The sequence below is a fragment of the Diceros bicornis genome, chromosome 24 (assembly GCF_020826845.1).
Source record: "Diceros bicornis minor isolate mBicDic1 chromosome 24, mDicBic1.mat.cur, whole genome shotgun sequence".
NCBI lineage: Eukaryota > Metazoa > Chordata > Mammalia > Perissodactyla > Rhinocerotidae > Diceros > Diceros bicornis.
In genome coordinates, this window is record NC_080763.1 from 9,053,305 (window position 1) to 9,072,542 (window position 19,238).

The window sequence follows — 19,238 nt, forward strand, 5'->3', positions numbered from 1 at the left end:
AGCAGGGCACGACACGTTTGCCCCCACTGCATGTGCTTGGTGAATACACGCAGAAACTCGCAGCTGTTCACCCAAGTTGGGGGCTGGCAGGAACTCACTGTCCTCCTCTCCCTTTCTCCAGCATCTAAGCTGTTGTTTCCCCTATATCCACTTTGGGGAGGAAAACCTTGGTAACTTAGCCGGTGAGCCTATCCCTCCATCTGGACAGCCATCTTATAAATGTGTGCCAGAAGACCCTGCTGCCACACATCGAAATGATGTGTGTATCATGCAAATCTATTTTGTCAACACGACCTTCAGTTTTCCTCACATATTAGGTACTGATTGTGTGTTGCTTTGTGGAAAACAAACTTTACATATCACATGTATACTGTGACTTGGCATTCTCAAAGGAAAAGTGTTAACGAGGATTTTCTTGTGGACTATAAGTTGTTCTCCAATGTTTTGATCATCATGATCATCATCATCTATATTGTCTAAAATTTGGCCCTCATTTTTTGACTGTTACCACATGGAGAGTCTTGTTTATTTTGTTAAAGAGCAGTATTTAATCCATCTGAGCTAGGCCACAGATGGATTAAATTTCATATTCTTTGCTAAGCAAAATGCACCTGCTCCAGAATCTTAAGTAGCTTTTTAATTGCTTCCTTGTGCACGGCATAGCAATAGTCATCTGTAATGTTATAGATGGATTACATTTTGGATGTCCCAGAAGTGACTTCTTTCTCCCTGCAACAATGCCAGAAGCTGAGATTAGGAGATGTGTTCTGCTTGAGGGCCCAGCTGTCTTGGTGGAGTTAGTCCTTTCCCTTAGGCTGATCTGATTAAAATGGGGCCAAGATTGGGAAACATAGGCCCTGGTTTCAGTAACTGTGCAGTTCCTCTGCATTGGACATAAAGACGAAATTTGCTGCTCCCTAAATGTGCTCACTAGGCTGTGATCTCCCTGAATCTATGTTTTCTTCCTCTGCATCTCGAGCACCTAACACTGTGTCTGGCCTGTTGAGGAGGCTCAGCTATAATAGCTGGTAAGTGAATACTTTCTTGGGCAAAGTGTTCACTGAATGTAAGGAATGGGGAAAAGTCTGAAAGATTCTATCTGTGGGTCTATTTCTAATGGAGCTTACTTGAGGATGGGTGGAAAAACCAAGCACCAGCTAGTTCAGCCAGAGAGTCTCCTTGCTCCAGGGAAGCTGCAGATACCCAGAGGGTGAGGTCTGTTTGTGAGTCTACTCTCAGCATCAAAAAGCTTGACAAGTGTCTAAGGAGAATTTGGTGATCTGATTGACTTCAAATGTTTTGGCAGTTATGAAAAATAGATCTGCAGGCAACTATGGGAAGAACACCCAGTCATACTCCCTGAAGGTCAGAGATGAGACCATCTGTTCACTTAGGCGTTTCTGCTTCTGCATTTAACAAATACTTATGGAGAATATCGTGTGCCAGGGACTAAATGAAACCTAGTCCCTGTCTTCAGGATCTTATAGTCTAGTGGAGGAAATGGACATGAATTTTTTTTAAAAATTCAGAAAACCAAAAAACATTCAACAGTGTATGTGGTGCTAGCGGTGTGGAAAGAAATGTGAGCATCTCTGGGAAACTTAAGTCTCATAAAAGCAGCAGTATTTGAGCGAGTTTTCAATGGTGAGTGGAAGATGGTCAGGTAATGAAGGAAAAGAGCACCCTAGGCTGAGGGGACTGCAGAGTATGGGCTCAGAAGTGTGACTCCTGTCAAGGTCTGGTGACTGCGTTCACACGTGTAGGGGGGGGCATGTGGGTGCTCAGTGTTCAGGGTGTTGGGAGATGAGGGTAGAAAATGAAGTAGACAAGGGCCAGGCCATGGAAGGTCTTGTGGTCCAGGCTGGAAAGTTGGACTGTATCCAGGAGACACTGCAGAGCTGAGTGACACAATCAGATTTATGATGTGCTGAGAATAAACCCCAGACTCCTCACTCCGTTGTACGAGGCTCTGGGGTCTGGGCCTTTGTCCTCTGTAGCCTCATCTCTCTTAACACTCCCGTTACTCACTCTGCTCCAGCCACGCTGGTCTTCCCTCCCTGGCTCGTACATGCCAAGTTCCCCACCTGCTCTGGGCTTCTGCACACACTCCCTCCCGCTGCCTGGGAGCCTCTTCCCCGACACTTTGCAGGGCTAGTCCCATTGATCCTTAAGTGCTTCAGACTCAGCTTAAATGCCCCCTCTCTAGAGAGGCCTTCCTGGATCACGCTACTGGAAGTAGCTGTCCCCGCCCACCACCACTACCGCCACCACCACCGCCACCACTACCGCCACCACTGTTTTCTTGCGCATTCTTCTTGTGTCCCTATAACACTAACCGAAATCTATAATGATGTTTTAGTTTACTTGATTTTTTTCTGCCTTTTCTAAAGCAAATAAGCTTCCTGAGGCTACATTGAAATGAGGATTTTCATCCCTCTTTCCTGAGTGCCTACCATAGTGTTTGGCACATGATGGGTATAAACATTTGACTTAATGAATTAAGTGGATGAATATAATGGACTAGAGCAGCTGTCAGCAGCGTTCAATCCGTGGGCCAACATGGGCACACCATCTATTTTTGTATAGTCCAGAAGCTAAAAATGTTTTTTACATTTTTAAGTGATACAACAAATTAAGAAAAGAATAATACTTTGTGACACGAGAAAGATATATGCAATTCAAATTTTAGCGTTCACAAATAAAGTTTTATTGGCATACAGGCATGCCCATGTTCATAGATGTCTGTGGTTGCTTTCATGATAAAACGGCAGGGTCGAGGACTTGTGACAGAGGCTTAGTAGCCCACAAAACCTAAAATATTCACTATCTGACCCTTTACAGAAAAGATTTGTCAACCCTTAGACTGAGGAATCAAGGGTCAGGGAGAAGAATTAAGCAACTGTTGTAGTCATTCAGTTGAGAGATGAGGGGAGGCTGAACTAGGGTTGTGGTCTTGAGGTTGCAGAGGGCGGGGACTGGATTCCAGCCGGATTAAGCAAGCAGGTCCCCTCACCTCTGCCAGGCTTCCTTGCCCCACTCCCAACCAGTTAGGCTTCTCTGAATCAACATATCTTTACCTTCACCAGCAAATCAAGTCTCTCTCCAACTTCTCTCTACCTAAGTGCCCCGCTTCCTCTCAAGTCTCCTCTCAAGTCTCATCTGTGAAATAAGGATGACGGAATGAAGTGATGGGTGTGAATGTGATTGCTAAAATCACGTACACCAGCAGTTGTTGGAATCGCTCATTAGTGAAGTGCTAGAGCAGTTAAGGAGGGCCGGCCAGAGTGTCTACTGCTACTGAGGGGTCAAGAGAGATGATTACTTTTGCTTCCTATTTTGGTCTATTTCTAGGAGACTGGGCTCTGAACAGGGAAGTTACAAATATGCGTATTAGAAATGGTTTCTTGTTGGTAATCTCAAAGCTTTGCCATCATCTACAGTTTAAGGATGGGTTTAATGGAGGACCAGGTATTTGGGGTTCCACAGAGCAGCCAGCGTAAAAACTTGGCCTGTGGGCTTTACTGAGGCTTTTAAACACAAATCACCTGTCAAAGGCAATATTTTGTCCTTATTAAAATGATTTCAATTAGGTTCTTAAATGTAATAGGCTCTGTATCTTATTACCCATCTTAGAAACTAGCCAAGGCCCTTATATTCTTTTGTTTATAGAACTGTTGGCATTTTTTTAAGACTTGAAAAATACTTTCTACTGATTTTTTAGATCTTAGCATTTCCTCTGCGCCCCTCCTTGATACAGCCAGAATATAATATAAGTTGGGTTTAAGTGAAACAACTTGTAAGATGCAAAAGTAAAGCAATTGCTCTCTTTATTCATTTCCCAAATACTTTGGTCATACTCCTATATGTGCAAGGCACTAAGTGACACATGCCGTGGGCACTTTTCCTCCTGGAGTTGAGTCTTCAATGGGGGAAGGAAGACCCAGACCACAAATTACTGTAATTGTTGGCAGTGCATCATGGGGGTCACAAAATGCTAAGAGGGCCCAGACCACATTCAGTAGGGTAGGTTAGAAAAACTGCCTGGGAATGAGCTTGGAGGCTGAGCATGGACTGTAGGACCCTCCATGAGCTGGCCTTTGCCTGCTTTGTTTTCTTGCCCTCATCTCCCAGCAGCCTGAACGCTGCCTCCCTACCCCATAGGCACACATGTGCGTGCAGTCATCAGACCTTGACCGTGGTCCCTGAGCAATCTCTCTTCAGTTTACTGATGGTCGAGTGACAGGATATGCAGGACGCTGGCCTGGCTACTGAGTGGGCTGTGGTTCCTGCCCTGAGGACACACACTGGAGACAAATATTGACAGTTATATTTTAATGAGCTAAATCTTAACTCCCGTCTCCTGGTGCATATCATTGGTATTGCTGCCTACCCGTGCTGGTTAACAAAGTGTACAAGAATTGCACACAGAGAAATTCTTACAGCAATTTGACTTTGCTGAGATGTTTGCACTATATTTTACAAAAATAGTTTCTAACAGATTGGAGGGAAAACAGTCCTTCACCACAGATAGTTTGAGAAGCTGGTGTATAGATCACCATAACTTGGATATTTTTGATAGGAACATTTTTGCGTACACATTTCCCCCCTCTGTCATATAAACAAATAATCATATAAAGTGCTTTTTTAAAATCTCAGCTCATTTTATTAATTATGAAAGTAATATGTCTTTATTGTGGTAAAACTTGGAAAGTAACAAAAGAGTTCTTCATTTTTCCTCTTTAAAGTGATCCATACATCTGACGCGAGCTAATGGCTGCTCACATTTTGGTACACTTCCCTTGTCTTTTCTTCCTGCTCATGTGTGTAAATTTTTTTCTTACATAAACGGGACGTTGTACACATATTCTTTATTTTATATATCATAAATATTTGTGTGTCATTAAATATTCTTTTACAAAGGACTGCTCGGTGGTCTGTCATCTAGTTGTACCATAATTTATTTACCCTTTTTCTTTAGTCCTCTATTAGTAGCGCTTATTTTATGCCTTCATTTATTTGCTATCATAGATAATGCTTTGAAAACTTTTGTGACAACATCTTTGATAGTATCTCTGAATATTTCTTTAGGATATATTTCCAGAAGCAGAAATAGTCGTACCTTTACTAGGTCAAAAGTTATGACTATTTTAAGGCTTTGGTAAATTGCCTTTCAGAAATGTTGAACCACATTTCAGCTACCGCCAGCAGTGGGTCAGCTCCCCATACTGAGTACTCTCAAGATCAGTACCGTCAAGGTGGGGAGAATGTTTGCAGAGACAAGGCAGAAGGAATGAGTGGACCACTTGAATGGATGATGAGAGGAGTGCAAGATGTTTAGGGGGCATGAAAAATGGTCTGTTGGCTAAAGTATAGGATACTTCCAAGGAAATAGAAAAGACAGAAAAGTTGAGTTGGATCTGATTTGATGGGGCACTGAAAGCCAATTAAGAATGGTACTGGGGAGACTTTGTGGTTTTGAGCAGACCAGGGCTCTGCTAGGGGAAGATGGTGATATCCGCATAACCCGTGTGATACCACCACGCATTCCCTATGTGCTCCGTGCCCCTTCCCACATCACGCCTTTGCTTGCACTGTTCCCTCTGCCTAAATGTCCTCTTTCCATAATCCATCAAAGCTTTCCTCATACATCAAGGACCAGTCCCAGATTCTCCACTACATACTTCTTGCTCCATTATATAGCACTTAGTGGTATGATATGCCATATTACCTCTGTGATAACTATTTGGTGCACTGCTCTCTCCCACCATATTATAAGCTCCTAGTGGCCCATTCATTTCTGTATCCTTGTGTGCTTACTGTTGTGCCTGGTATACATGTAGGTATTAATACACATTTGCCAAAGGAACTCCAGGTGCTACGTATGTCTCCTGTGACCTTGCACAAGTACCCTCTAGGCCAGGAGATATATGCTTCAACTTAATGGGATAATGGATGTCTCAGATTATCATGTAGGGCTCCATGAGAGACACCCTGCTCTCAACATTTCCCCTCCCTTCCCATCCCAAAGACTTCCAGTTGCCAGCTTTCAGAGACCACTATCCCTTAAAGTGAGTGGAGAGCTTGACTCGAGAAGAGTTTGCAAATCATAGTTATTTCTGAGAACTTTTACCTGAGTTTGCATCATTGTATGAATTACAAAATCAAGAAATTTGTGACATTTTTGAATTGGATTCTCTGATTTGGAAGAGATGCCATAAGTTGTTAAGTTGGGTTTTCCTTTTAAACCTTAAGAACAAAACCAAAGTTCAAAGAAGACATCCATTTCCTCACTATGCAGAATTAACCATTGTTATACGTTGACACACTTCTAGTCTCTCTTCTGTGTGTATACTCTTATATTTAATTTTATAAATAATATATGAATACGTTTTTTTCTTTAAAAACTTAAAATCTTACAGATAAAGCTTAAGGCTCCCTTGACTTTCATCGCCATGTCCCATAGTTTTAAATTCTTTTGAAGTAAAGTCCTTTGTTTAAATGAGACTTGATGTAAAAGCCCAATATTCATTCAGTAAATATGTAAGCATCCCATGTTCATGTGTCTCATGTACTATCATGTGCTGGGGACAGCAATGAACAATATATGTAGGGGCCCTGCCCCCATGAAATAATCATATAGGATAATTTCAGATAGTGTTGACTACCATGAAGAATGGCATACAGGGTCAAGGGACAGAGTATGACTGGAGTGGGAAAGAGGACTTCTGCAGACACACTGCTTGGGGATGGCCTCTCTGAGAAAGTGAAATTCGAGCTGAGGCCTTAATGATGAAGAAGAATCAGCCATGCACAGATGTGGGCCAAAACATGCCAGTCGAAGACATAGCTGATGCAAAGGCCCTGAGGCAGGGACCAGCATGGCCAGTGTTGTTGAAGTACAGTGACTTATACGAAGAGTGCTACATAGTGAGGTGGAGAGGCAGGCAGGGGCCAGATCACGGAGACCCTTGGAGGCTGTTGGATGGCCTTTCATATTCTTATAATTGCAGTGAGTAGCCACCAGAGGTTTTTATAAAATAAGGTTGATACCTAATATTTCAATATACAAAATGGATAAAAGCAGAGCTGCTGGAATTGAAGCTGAAGTGAGAAGCTCAAATCAGCACCTACTGAAAATCTCTGATCTCTCCCCCATCTCCCATCTCCTAGTAGGTGTACTTTACACCCTAGGCATTTCTAACTGGGAACTCGAGTCTGAAGACAAGAGCCAGGAACTCTTCACCTCCATCCTGCCCCGATTGTAGACGTTAGTAAGTTCTTCCTTACGTCTCCCTATAGCTTCCACCCATTGGTTTTAAATTCAGCCTTGAGAATAACACAGCTCTGATCCTGTTTCTAGGTAGCGGCCTTGAGAGCAGTTCAAGGATAGATGTGGGCCTCTGCCTCCCCTCGGCCTTCTCTTCCCTTTCAGGAAGTGCCTGCTCTAGTGTTAGCACTGTCTCTCAACACATGCTGTGTCAGGATGGTGACACTAATTACATCGTCTGGTGATCTGCAGTCTGCTTTCTCTGAGTATGCTCAGCATTCATTGTAGCTTCTCCAGCAAGGTCACCTGCCCACAGCTCTAAAAAATGAGAGCAATCGAGACCCAACTACATCTTCCTTCCTTCCTTCCTCCCTTCTTCCCTTGCTTCCTTCCTTCCTCCCTTCCTTCCTTCCTCCCTTCCTCCCCTCCTTCCTCCCTCCCTCCGTCCCTTCCTCCCTCCCCCTTCCTCTCCCCTCCCCTCCCGAAGAGTAGGGGAGGCTTCTAAATGTGACTCCCAGTTGCCAGTGGCATAAATTCAGCCTTATCAGGCTGGATCTTAGCTCCTCCACACCAGCTTGCCTCTCTAGTCTGACTCCCCAGGACCTTCCCTCAAATTCACACCTTCATTCCCACCATCTTCCTTGCACAGATGCATTTCTCCTCTGCACTTCCAACTCATGAAGGGCCAGTTCACACCCCACTTGTTTTTTTCCTTCAACCCCATCTCCTTTTTAAAAATTGAAAATCTACATGAGTTATACATGAATATGTGCTCATTATAAAAAGAACAATAGCTTGAAAAGAATGTTTCCTTTCTTCTTTTTCCTAGTCTCCTTCCTCTCTCAGAGTTAGGAATTTGCAGTGTATCTTTCCATGCCTTTTGCTATGCATTTACGTGTAAACAATTTAGGTTTTTGTGTGAGATTGTTTTAAAAAGACATTATGGCATAATGTTATACACATTATTCTTTGACTTTTTTCATTTGACAGTATAAGTTGGAAACTTTTCCAAGGCAATACATGTAGTTTTTTTAATACTTAAAAAAAACCTATACAATCATTAAAAATGTATTTTTATGGTACAAATTCAAAAAGATATAAAGTGAAAAGGAATAGTTCTCCAGTTTCCTATTTGTATTTTGGAGGTTGCTGCTATTAACCTTTCTTACATATATTCATAAATATGTGTACAGTCATGCGTCACTTAACGACAGGGCTACATTCTGAGAAATGTGTCGTTAACGCTGGGGTTGTACCGTTTGCTCAGTAGTTGGTCACAGGAAGCATCTGACAAGTGAACAGGCATGTGCTCTGTGCCTGACTGGACTCAGACCCTCTTGGGGTTGTCCCCTCTGTGCCCTATAGGGTACTGGCATTGCCTTCAGCTCAGGGAGCTCGTTCTTGAATTGATGTGACTTAAAGAAAAACTCTTTTATTCATTTTTGCACACTGAACCATGTCATATCCTCTTTTTGCAGAGTTTAGTCACTCCAAGAGATAGAACAGAATTCAGCCATGGCCCCAAGGAAGAGAGGTGGACGGGGGATTTCATTCCTCTTTTGCTGTTTCCGAAAGAATGATCACCCAGAAATCACATATCGGCTGCGAAACGATAGCAACTTTGCGCTTCAGACCATGGAGCCAGCACTGCCCATGCCCCCTGTGGAGGAGCTGGACGTCATGTTCAGTGAGCTGGTGGTGAGTCCCAGACTTCCATCCTGGAGTGGCCGGGGGCCAGGAGGGAGAGGAGAGGATGTGGATGGTTTGGTTTGGTTAGTCATGGGCTTGTCCTTCTTCAGTGAAATGGCCCCATCTGTCCCTTATCCCTGCACCCCACCGTCAGCACTGAGCCTGTGGAGAAGGAGACAGAAGAGGATAGGGTAGCATTACTACATCAAAAGGCTTTGCTGGTGCTTTAAGTGGAGGGATTCAGACCTTCAGGTCTTCAAATATGTGGCAGTACTGCGCCTAAGTTGCCTTTTCTAATTCCTCCCCGTCCCCACTGGAGTCCGTGCTTGTGTGCATAGATAATTCCCTCATCCGCTGCACACCCCCTGGGATTCCCCACTGCTTCCTCCACCCCCACTGCCAGTGTACAGTGTTAATGTCTTTTTAAAAATTAGTCACACTGCCCCTCCTGTCCTTGATCTTTTGATGAAAGACTTTATTACTTAAGTACAATATAATTATTTAGACTAATGATAGGATTACAGTAATAACTGTTGTGGGAAGCTCTATAGATACTGTCGTATTTTAGAGTCCACTACACTGAAGTGAGGGATGTATCTGGTGTAGGACCCATTCGTCAGGAGATGTAGTGCTCTCTTCAACTAAGCTTTTCTAGCATTTCCGAAGCAGTGTTTCTTTCCATTCTGTGTTTCAGAGGATATTATGGCATAGTTTAAAGGGCACCGGCATGGGGATTAGGAAGACCTTGGTTCAAATTACTGTTAAGACTTTATTATCTATATAAATAGGGAAAAAGTATACGACTTTTCTGAGCCTGTTTTCTGTAAAATGGAGAAAAAAATAATACCTCTTCCTAGTTCGAAGTGATGCTTAAATGAGAATAATACATAGTGGGAATGGCCCAATGCCTAGCCCTTATTAGGTGCTCAGTAAGTGTCACATGAGTCGCCTGTCCTCCCTTGATCAGCACTGGCATTTTGTGGTGGAGTTAGTTCTGATCAGACCATTTCTATTTCTCAACAGATACTAGAGCGAGTGCTATTGTTTTGCATGACTCTTAGGTCAAGAAAGTAATGCGGGCTGTGTCACGGCCCTCTAGGGACAACATCTGATGATGTTACTCCAGTGCTTCTAGACCAGAAGTCACCTGTAAGCTTATTTTATAAGCTAAGCCAGATGAAAGAGTATATGAAGCTGATGTTTGACTTCTGGTCTCCTGAGTGGATTAATGGGCCTATTACCAACCAGAATTGGTTGGGAAAAAGAAGAGATGACTCTTGGAAGAATGATTATACTTTATGATGTTGAATATTTTCACTGTTTAAGGAATCTTTACTCTCTTCCATCTCCACTGCATGCAGAACTCTGTTCTAGGTGTTAATGAGGAGATTCAAAATAGAAAACTAGAGCCTGCTCCCAAAGAGCTGACAGTTTCTGTAGCAAAAGGGGACCAATAAAGGTATAGTGCCACCAGAGGAAGAAGCACAACCCCCCTCTGCATAGATTGTGTGTAAATGTGTTGTGGAGTGTAGGACACAGTGACGAGGAGGGTGGTCGGGGAAGACTTTCTGGAGAAGGTGAGTTGTGAGGAGTAATTGAAGGTGAGAAGAGAAGTGGAGGGGATCAATGTTAATGTCTGTCTCAGTCATCTTAAGCTAGTTTATCCTGTGATAGCAAAACCTCAGTGGTTACAATAGCAGAGGTTCCCTCCTGCTAATGCTACATGTTCACTGTGGTTCTGCTCCTCGGTGCCTTCTCGCTAATACTCAGGCCTGGTGGAAGAGGAGAATCATGGTGAACTGCCAGCAGGCTCTAAGCTTACGCTTGGAAATGTCACTTCTGCCCACATTTCTTTGGCCAACGCAAATCACATGGCCACTCCTGAGTTCACAGTGTAAGGATGTATCATTCTTCTGTAGAGGCTGGCACCAGAAGTCGTATGACCAAGCCTGAGGTCCTTGCAGTGGGTGGAAGACACATAATCCTCTCCCAGGGAGGGGCAGTGAATCATCAACATGATGGTATCAAGAAGGGCAATGATGATGCATTGACAGGCTTGATTTTATTTCCCACTTAAGTACTTTAAAACCAAAAGTCAACCTAAGGAGACAGATGTTGCTGATAAATGAAGGCCTCCTTGGTGGTAGTGGAGCTGACGGGCAGAGCTATACCCTCAAAGCATCCACATCCATGGTCCTTTGAATTGTATTCTATCAGACTCCCCAAATGAGACCTAAGCCAGAGCCTGTGTGGTGGCAGCTCCGTGTACATCTTGAAGACAGCTCATTGTTCTATATTCATAAGGGAGAAAATTCTACTCTCTGCTTTACTGATGTCTTTATTCTGTGTGAAAATTGCCTACAGCTGTTAGTTCTTAAAAAGGCAATGCCAAACCAGAACTTTAAGGCAAAACCATTGGAAAACAAATTATCTTGAGGTTTGTATCTGTTCTGGTGAGTGACGGATGGATTTCTGTCTATTTCTAACTTCAGGGACTTAGACCACAAATCCATCCAACTGCCAACGGTGTCCTGGGGCAAGGGAGGGGGACTCAGAGCCACTGGAAACCTCTACCCTGGGTTCTCATGAGTAGTCGCAGAAGCAGCTCTGCCTCTGCTCACGCACAGGAGCGGGAGGCCATAGGGGAAGGCAGAGAGTGCATGGCCTCTGGAGTCAGACCACTCTGCAACCTAGGGTAACTTCCTTTAAGATGGTTTCTGTTAGAATTTGAGTTTATTTCCTTGCCTATAAAATGGGGGTAACCCTGTCTCTCTGATAGGGTTCTTTAAAAAGGCTGGGCACCTAGTAGGAGCTTTCACCTCACATCCTAGTGCAGCGAGAGGGATGGGCGATAACTCAGGCATTTTCTGGGCACAACACCCTAAGCAGATATCCGAGGATTTTCCTTTTCTTGAAAGCCAATCTGCCTGCTGTGAGTGAGCCAGTATGGGTCCTAGCTTGCAGGTCATTTTACCTCCATATCTGTTGGGAAGCATCTCATCAGAGCCGGTTGTCGAAAGCTCGTTTCCTTTGCCTCTTTTGATGACTTACTCATTTGATGTTTTTAAAAGTGATACCAAGTAGGTTGCTTTCAGAATTGCTTACTGCAGCCTTACCATCTCATAAATAAAGCAAGCCTGGATGGGAGGTCACCATGTGAATCTTGAAAGAAGGTGGGCAGCAAGGAGCGCCTTGTTCTCCAGCAGGCTCTCTGCCATAGGCAGTGGAATCAGACTCATTCCAATTTCAGGATGCGGTGGTTTCTGGAGGACCCAGTCCCACAACCAGACTATTTTTTTTTAATAACAGCTTTATTGAGATACAATTCACAAACCATATAATTCACTAATTGAAGTATACAATTCAATGGCTTGTGCAACTGTCACTATAATAAATTTTAGAACATTTTCATCACCCCCAAAAGCAGCTCCCTTACCCATTAACCATCACTCTTCATTTCTCCCCAACTCTACCATCCCCTGGCAACTGCTAACCAATCTACTGTCTATTTCTGCGAATTTGCCTATTCTGGACATTTCGTATAAATGGAATCATGTAATATGTGATCCTTTGTGACTGGCTTCTTTCACTTAGCATAATCTTTTCAAAGTTTATCCATATTGTAGCGTGTATCAGTACTTCACTTCTTTTTATTGCTGAATAATATTCCATTGTATGGACATACCACATTTTGTTTATCCACTCACTGCTGATGGACATTTGGGTTGTTGCCAGTCGAGCTATTATGAATAATGTTGCTATATAAACATTCATATACAAGTTTTTGCATGGAAATATATTTTCAGTTCTCATGGGTGTACCTAAGAGTGGTGCGTCTAGGTCATACAGTAACACTGTGTTTAACTTTTGAGGAACTGCCAGACTGTTTTGCAGAGCAGCTGCACCGTTTTTCATTCCTACCAGTGCTGTGTGAGGGTTCCAGTTGCACCACATCTTTGCCAGTTCTTGCTAGTGTTTACTCCCTGCCCGTTAACCAGCTGCTTGTAAAGCTGTTTTATAGCTCCTGGAGAACCGAGGACGTGTAACTTGAGATTTTGTGTGTGTTGCCAAATAGATATAGAGTTTCCCTGCTAACAATTTTTAACTGGTTTGGAATATTTAAAAATATTAAGTTGCGAGTTGGTGTCATCTTGGCTAACCATATGTCTGATGCCTTTTGAGCATCAATCCTTTTCCCCGTATTACCTCCCCCACCTCCCCTCTCCACTTCTTCTGCTTTGTCCTGTGCCTCAGCCACAAATCAAGAACATAACCAATCTGAGACTCAGCACTGTTCCCATAAAATAAGACTCAACTATAGTCTTGTCTTTTCTACAGGCTTTTAAAGGTCTTAGATTATCCCCACCAACCTATCTGAAGAGCCCTAGGCATGACAACTCGCTCAGTTGTCCTTATTCAGGTAACTGTTCCATCTCAATGTTAGCAGTAGAAGATTTCCTCTGGGATGAACAGAGGAATGTGTCGTTAACTGACTGATCCGTTCTTTCGGGGTGTGTGCGTATGTGGCAAGTGCCTGCTCTGTGTCCTGAGGTAACTGGTAAGCAAAACAGCCATGGTCCTTAATGACTTTGTGGGCTTGATGGTCTGGTAGGGAACACAGGCAACTAACACGCCGTCTTATGCAGTGTGACCGAGGGCTGTGAGAGGGGCTGCTCCAGCAGGACATTGTGTTGGGGAAGAACCTTTATTCCCCTTTTTTCACGAGGAGGGAGTTCCACTCACAGGTTCCGTTTCCATCGCTCTTAGCTCTCCTGCCCAGGAGTAACATTCCTGGCTTCTCTTCCCACTCCTCTTTGGGATAAGCATAGCTCAGTCCTTCTCCCTTTCTGTCTTTCTCTGCAAGTCAACCTGCTTTCAGAAAACGCACATTCTGTGACCCTTGGTGCTATATATTTCATAGGAAGAGTCCCCTCTGGGAAGTTCTGCAGTTGTCCAGCTGTCCCTATGACTGATGGGTAAGTGTCTAATTCAGCACTGAAATCTCAGCAAGCCCACTTGTCTGCAGATGAAAGTTGAGTTCTCCAAGTTGGCTTTCATGAGGGAAAAGGAAGGTATTTTGATTTCCATTTGCTTGATTCCTTAGCTTAGCTCTCAGTTAAATCCAAACTTGCTGGAGAAGGAGAGTGTTGTTTCCCGACACCTTCCCTTAAACTCCACAGATGCCTAACCTAGTGTGGAAGGATCTTGGAAGGCTTCCTGGAGGAAGTGACATTTAATGTAAGACATGAAAAACAAGAAGGAATATACAGGCAAAGAGGAGAGAAAAGAGTATTACAGACAGTGAGATCAGCATATATAGGGTTGGGAGCCGAGAGAGAAAGTGTGGAAAGCTCAAAGAACTGCAAGTTCAGTGTAGATGGGGCATGAAATAGGAGGCTTGGAGGATTGGGGGTTCTGAGAGGTGAGCCTGGAAAAGGGGATGGGGATGTTTGTATTATTGATTTAATTATATATCTTAGATTGTTATTTGAACCAGAAGAAAGTACCTCTGCTTTCTTATAGGTTCTCATTGAACCAAATATACCAAAGTACATCAAAATATTTTGCTATCTGATTACATTTACAAAAATAACCATTGCTCTTTGCAGCCTCTATGAGGTGTCAGTAAGTTTAGTAAAAGGTATCATGTATCCTTGGGTAAATTATATTTTCCTTTGAGTCCAGTTGTGAGGTGAGATGCCTTCTTGTTACAATACATACCTCCTCTGGCTACTTTAATTTTGAAATAGAAAGGAAAGAGAGAATTACTAAGAACCGCCTTCCACTTTTCTACCCAAGGCATAGACTCCTACATATGCCCAGAGTTGATGGGCTAAGGGTTGCCTACAGAATATTTCACAGCAACAGTGACATTGGAATTGGTATCTCCTCACAGATTCCCTCAGCTCTCTTGCCTTGTGAAACATGTGAAATGTACAACTGCTTTTCCTGGGTGAAATTTTAGCTGAGAAGCCAGGTTTAAGACAAATCTGGTTATTATTTTTGAAGTGTATTGTAGTAAATTTCACCTCTTATAGTACATATGTTGTTAATGTATTTGGAATCAGTTTCACAGACTTATTAGAGGAAAGCTTTCATTTCTAATACAGTACATCACTGTGAATTTATAGCTGGTTGGAAATAATATGCAGTATGGACCCAAGCTTTCCTAAGCCTGAAATGTTACCAATTCCATTTTATACTGTTTTCTAGTTAATCTGCCTTCTTGCAAATCCAATACTTAGTCTTCTATTTACTTGGCCAATGAGTCTAATATTTTGGGGTAATATATTATAGAATGCTGTGCCTTCCAGGAAATGTAAAATATTTTAAAGAAACTTTCTTTCTTACTAGGAAATTCATTACTGATCATGAAACTACCATTTATACTATTGAAGATTGTCAACGCAAGTTAGAATCTCAGTGGGGAAGGTAGTGATGGTGGATACCATAGGATTATGGGAAGGTTTGTATCTTCATACATATAATTACTTACCATAGGTCAGTTTTATTATTATTAAGTAGTCAGGACATCTCAACATTAGTAACCAGCACAGAATTTGAGAAATGAAGATAGCAGGGATGAGAGAATTTAGTTGATGTATCAGAGTTAGACGAATTCACAGTCAAGGTCAGCTGTGCCAAATGAATTCACTTGGGAACCTACATCAGTAATCTCGTCATTTTTCAATGTATTCTGAAGTCACTTTGGTATGAAAGGAGCTGCAGGAATCCAAGTTAGTCTTATAGATTTACCAGTGTACAAAGTTTGTTCTTTTACTAGCCATGTGAATTGTTACCCACCTTCTCAGGCTGTCAACATAATTTCTTGGGCTATTATAAGCTCTCTTTAATAATAAAATTCTTACATTATCCCCAGAATCAATGAAAAGTTTCAACACTTTTTATCTCTTTATTTTTAAAACTTGCCTTTTACACTAAGATCATTACTAAGAATAGAAAGTTTCTTACAGGAGTTATTCAGTTTCTGTCTCCAAGAAAGAGGCAAAAATTGGGTAGCAAGAACATTTAATTTTAATCTGATGGAAGGAAAAAAACTGGTTGTAGGGAGTCATAGTTTTAATCTACTGTTTCTTAATTAGAGTATAAAGGATTGCTCAGTAATTAAGCAGAGGAAGTCAGACTGTATAAAGACTTAAAAGAAATATCCAGAATAGTCTCAAAGTGTTCAGTTGTCTGGAAGCCAAAAATCAGAATCTAATAAAGGAATTGATGTTAAAGTTGTTCTATTTCCGTAAGGTTAAAATTTCTTTACATTTAACAAACCTGTAAAGGTCAAAAGAGAAAATTCTGTTTCGCTGAGGGACATGATTAGTTGACAAAGAAGAAAAAGTATTGAGTAGATCTTCCCTTGGCTCTGTGGCAGTTTTGGATAAATCAACTTGATGAGTTCATAGGAAAATGTTGAGAACAGTATGAAAATATGCACTACATCACAGAGGGAAGTGGGAATGTAGATATGGGTTTAAATGTGTTCAGTGCTAAAATTCCTATGTAGTAAACGTGAACTGCTGCCAATATATGACAAAAAATGATCCCAAACCCAGACATTTATAAACAAATTATTTTGGCCCTGGGAACAACTGATGGTTTGTGATATAGGGCAATGTTGATATAGGTAGTTTTGCTTGCTTATATCTGTTGTACTTTTGAATAGAACATTGCATTACTTCTAAGAATCAAAGTAGGGTTGGCAGTAAATCTTCATCCGTGGACAGTATTCATTTCTCTGTACTGGTTGAGGTCTTGTCTGTTGAGAGATAAGAAGCCATGTTGACCATCTTACTAAGTTTCCTTCTTGTCTTCTGACTCACTAAACAAATTCAGTATAGCTTAAGGTAAAACCACAAAACCATTTTATTCCTTCTAGTCCTAAATTTTTATTTTATCTCACCAAGATCATTCCAAATGTCCTTTTCTACAGGCTGTTAAATTGAGACTTTGGCTTCCTGTTAGATACTTTATCAGTCAATACATTTATTTCTGGGTGCTTCTTAATTTAGATTACTGGGACTGAAATGGGGTGGGCATGGAAAGATGGAGGAAAGAAACATGAAAACTTATTTTTGATACAAATACTATAAAACCATCTCCAAACTAAGATTCTTGAGAAAATGGTTATGAGACCCCTTGGCCTTGATTTTCATTACCATGAATCCTAAAGAGACTCTGAGCGGTTATGTACCTATTTCGCTTTTGGCTACAATTTAAAATCTGATTATTTAACTTAATCCTCAGGCTACCATGTGCAAATTACACAAAGTCAACATACTATACTGACTTGCCAACTCTCTATATGTCCCCTTGTAAACCGATACAGGTTTTAAAAGACTGGGAGAATAATTTGATCTCCGTAAGTAGTGTGGTTTAGGTAACCTTTCAAGTGTAATTTTGAAAATGTATTTCAGTAATGACTAGAACAATCTGGTAGTTTGCATAAATAACTGCACATAAGAATATATATTGATGTGCTGGGAATCATCTGAACACCCTTTGCTCTCACAAAACCTATGTCACATGGCCTGTGGGAAGTAAATACCAGATACATAGATGGTGTATTTCAGTTCTAAACTGTCCTTGAATATTTTTATCCACTGCGCTTGGAATCCTCTCCTCCCCCACCTTCAATTCCCAGAATTCCCCTGGAATTTTAAACTGTTTCTTGATGTGTGTTATGGGAGCTCAGTACCAGCTACATCTTTTAGTTATGATTTTCTAGCTCACGGATGAAGAACTATATATCTACGTGTGTGTGTGTGGGGGGGGAACCAGATCCATAAAAAAGTTGCAATTTTTTCTCTCTTGTCCAATTTTAAATGAATCCACTGGAAACATCCCACAGCTGCTAGCTGTTTATTTCATTACACAATGTAATATTTAAGAACTAAACTAAACCAAATGGCTGAAAGCTCACTTAGAATATATATATGGGTTGTTTTCAGGAAAGATGGGCTTTTCTTAGATGTAGAAGAAAAAGTCAGCAAGTCCTTTGCCATCTTTTAAACAATCAGACAGTTTGAGTTTGTTCACGTATGGACACTCATGATGTGAAATCCGCTATAAATATGCACCTTTGAACTTTTATAGAGCAAAATGACACACAGGCATCATATCTGGCCTTTTTACCCTCAGGACCCCCAGCATCTACAACAGTGCCTGGCTCGGAGTAGTGCTCAGTAAATGCTTGTGGCCTGGATGAATAACTAGTTACTGAGGGGTAACACTTGAGATGCTCAGCAAGTATTTGAGTGCATGCATATGTGTGTGCGTGCATGAATTAATGACTGCTGAATTCTCCAGCAGCTGGGTTTGTATTTTGAATTATTCTCGATGAGGTAGTGATAGATTTGGGCTGATCCCTGCCCTCTTGCTGTACCCCATCCACCTGTTGTCATTCTTTTTACTTATCATCTTCATTTGGATGTCAGTTACTATGGGAGCACCCAAGTGGCTGGGATGAAGGGTAGCAGATTACAAAGATGAGGAGGATGATGTTTAAATAATATTTTCTGTTCTTAACAGTCTCTCTGCCATGTGTTACATGGTAAAATAAATATCTGCAAAGTGGAAAGAGACTCATTGTGCTAGATATCTTTTGACCCAATTAAAACTTAAAAGTATCAGCTGAGCTACCGACAAGTCTCTGGAGGGCGTGCTGAGCAGGCGTGGGAGGGCCTGGGCTGGCAAGAGCAGAGCTGTGTCACTGGGGAAGGGGGACGTGTGGAACTTGGCTTCACAGTTGCCCACAGGGCCTTAGGGTGCCTTTCTTGTCTGTCACTTGACAGCTGGTTCTGTGTCCCAGGAGACCAAGTCCCTCCATTCAATTAGGAAAACACTGCTTAGAAATTCTCAATTAAGCCTTGTCAACAGGAGTTGTACTAGATTATAGATGTAAAAACTGGAAATTTGAGTGGCTGGATGGAGTTGGGAGATGATTTTAACATATATTTAGAACGGAGTTATTTTAGATTACTGGAAAACTACTGGTAATGTAGACTTATTAAGAGTTAAAGTTACTCTAATGAGTTTCTAGTTGAAATAACTCAGGCTAAATAAGAAGCCTACAGGTTTAGCAGCAGACTTTGTCTAGCAAACTGGATATGGTTTGCATTGCCTGCTATTACAGGGAGGAAGGGAAGTAGTATAAAGCACTTAACCATAGGTAGTAAGAAACCAAAAGTTATTTCTATTAGCCTTTGCATATGGGATTTCTCACTTCTTATTTTTGTATATTGAATGAAAACACGTCTATCAGACACAG

General features: G+C 41.8%; 1 protein-coding gene across 3 annotated transcripts in view; it reads left to right on the forward strand.

The window, feature by feature from the left end:
- DAAM1 (dishevelled associated activator of morphogenesis 1) overlaps positions 1-19,238 on the forward strand; it is a 159,775-nt gene that overhangs the window by 56,009 nt on the left and 84,528 nt on the right. For 2 of the 3 annotated variants that reach the window (XM_058567030.1, XM_058567031.1), the window contains exon 2: positions 8,746-8,965. In XM_058567030.1, the coding sequence (XP_058423013.1) occupies positions 8,783-8,965 (183 nt within the window). In that variant the 5' untranslated portion in view covers positions 8,746-8,782. Of the gene's footprint in view, positions 1-7,248; positions 7,272-8,745; positions 8,966-19,238 lie in introns of those variants that run through there. The other variant, XM_058567032.1, reaches the window with a different exon arrangement.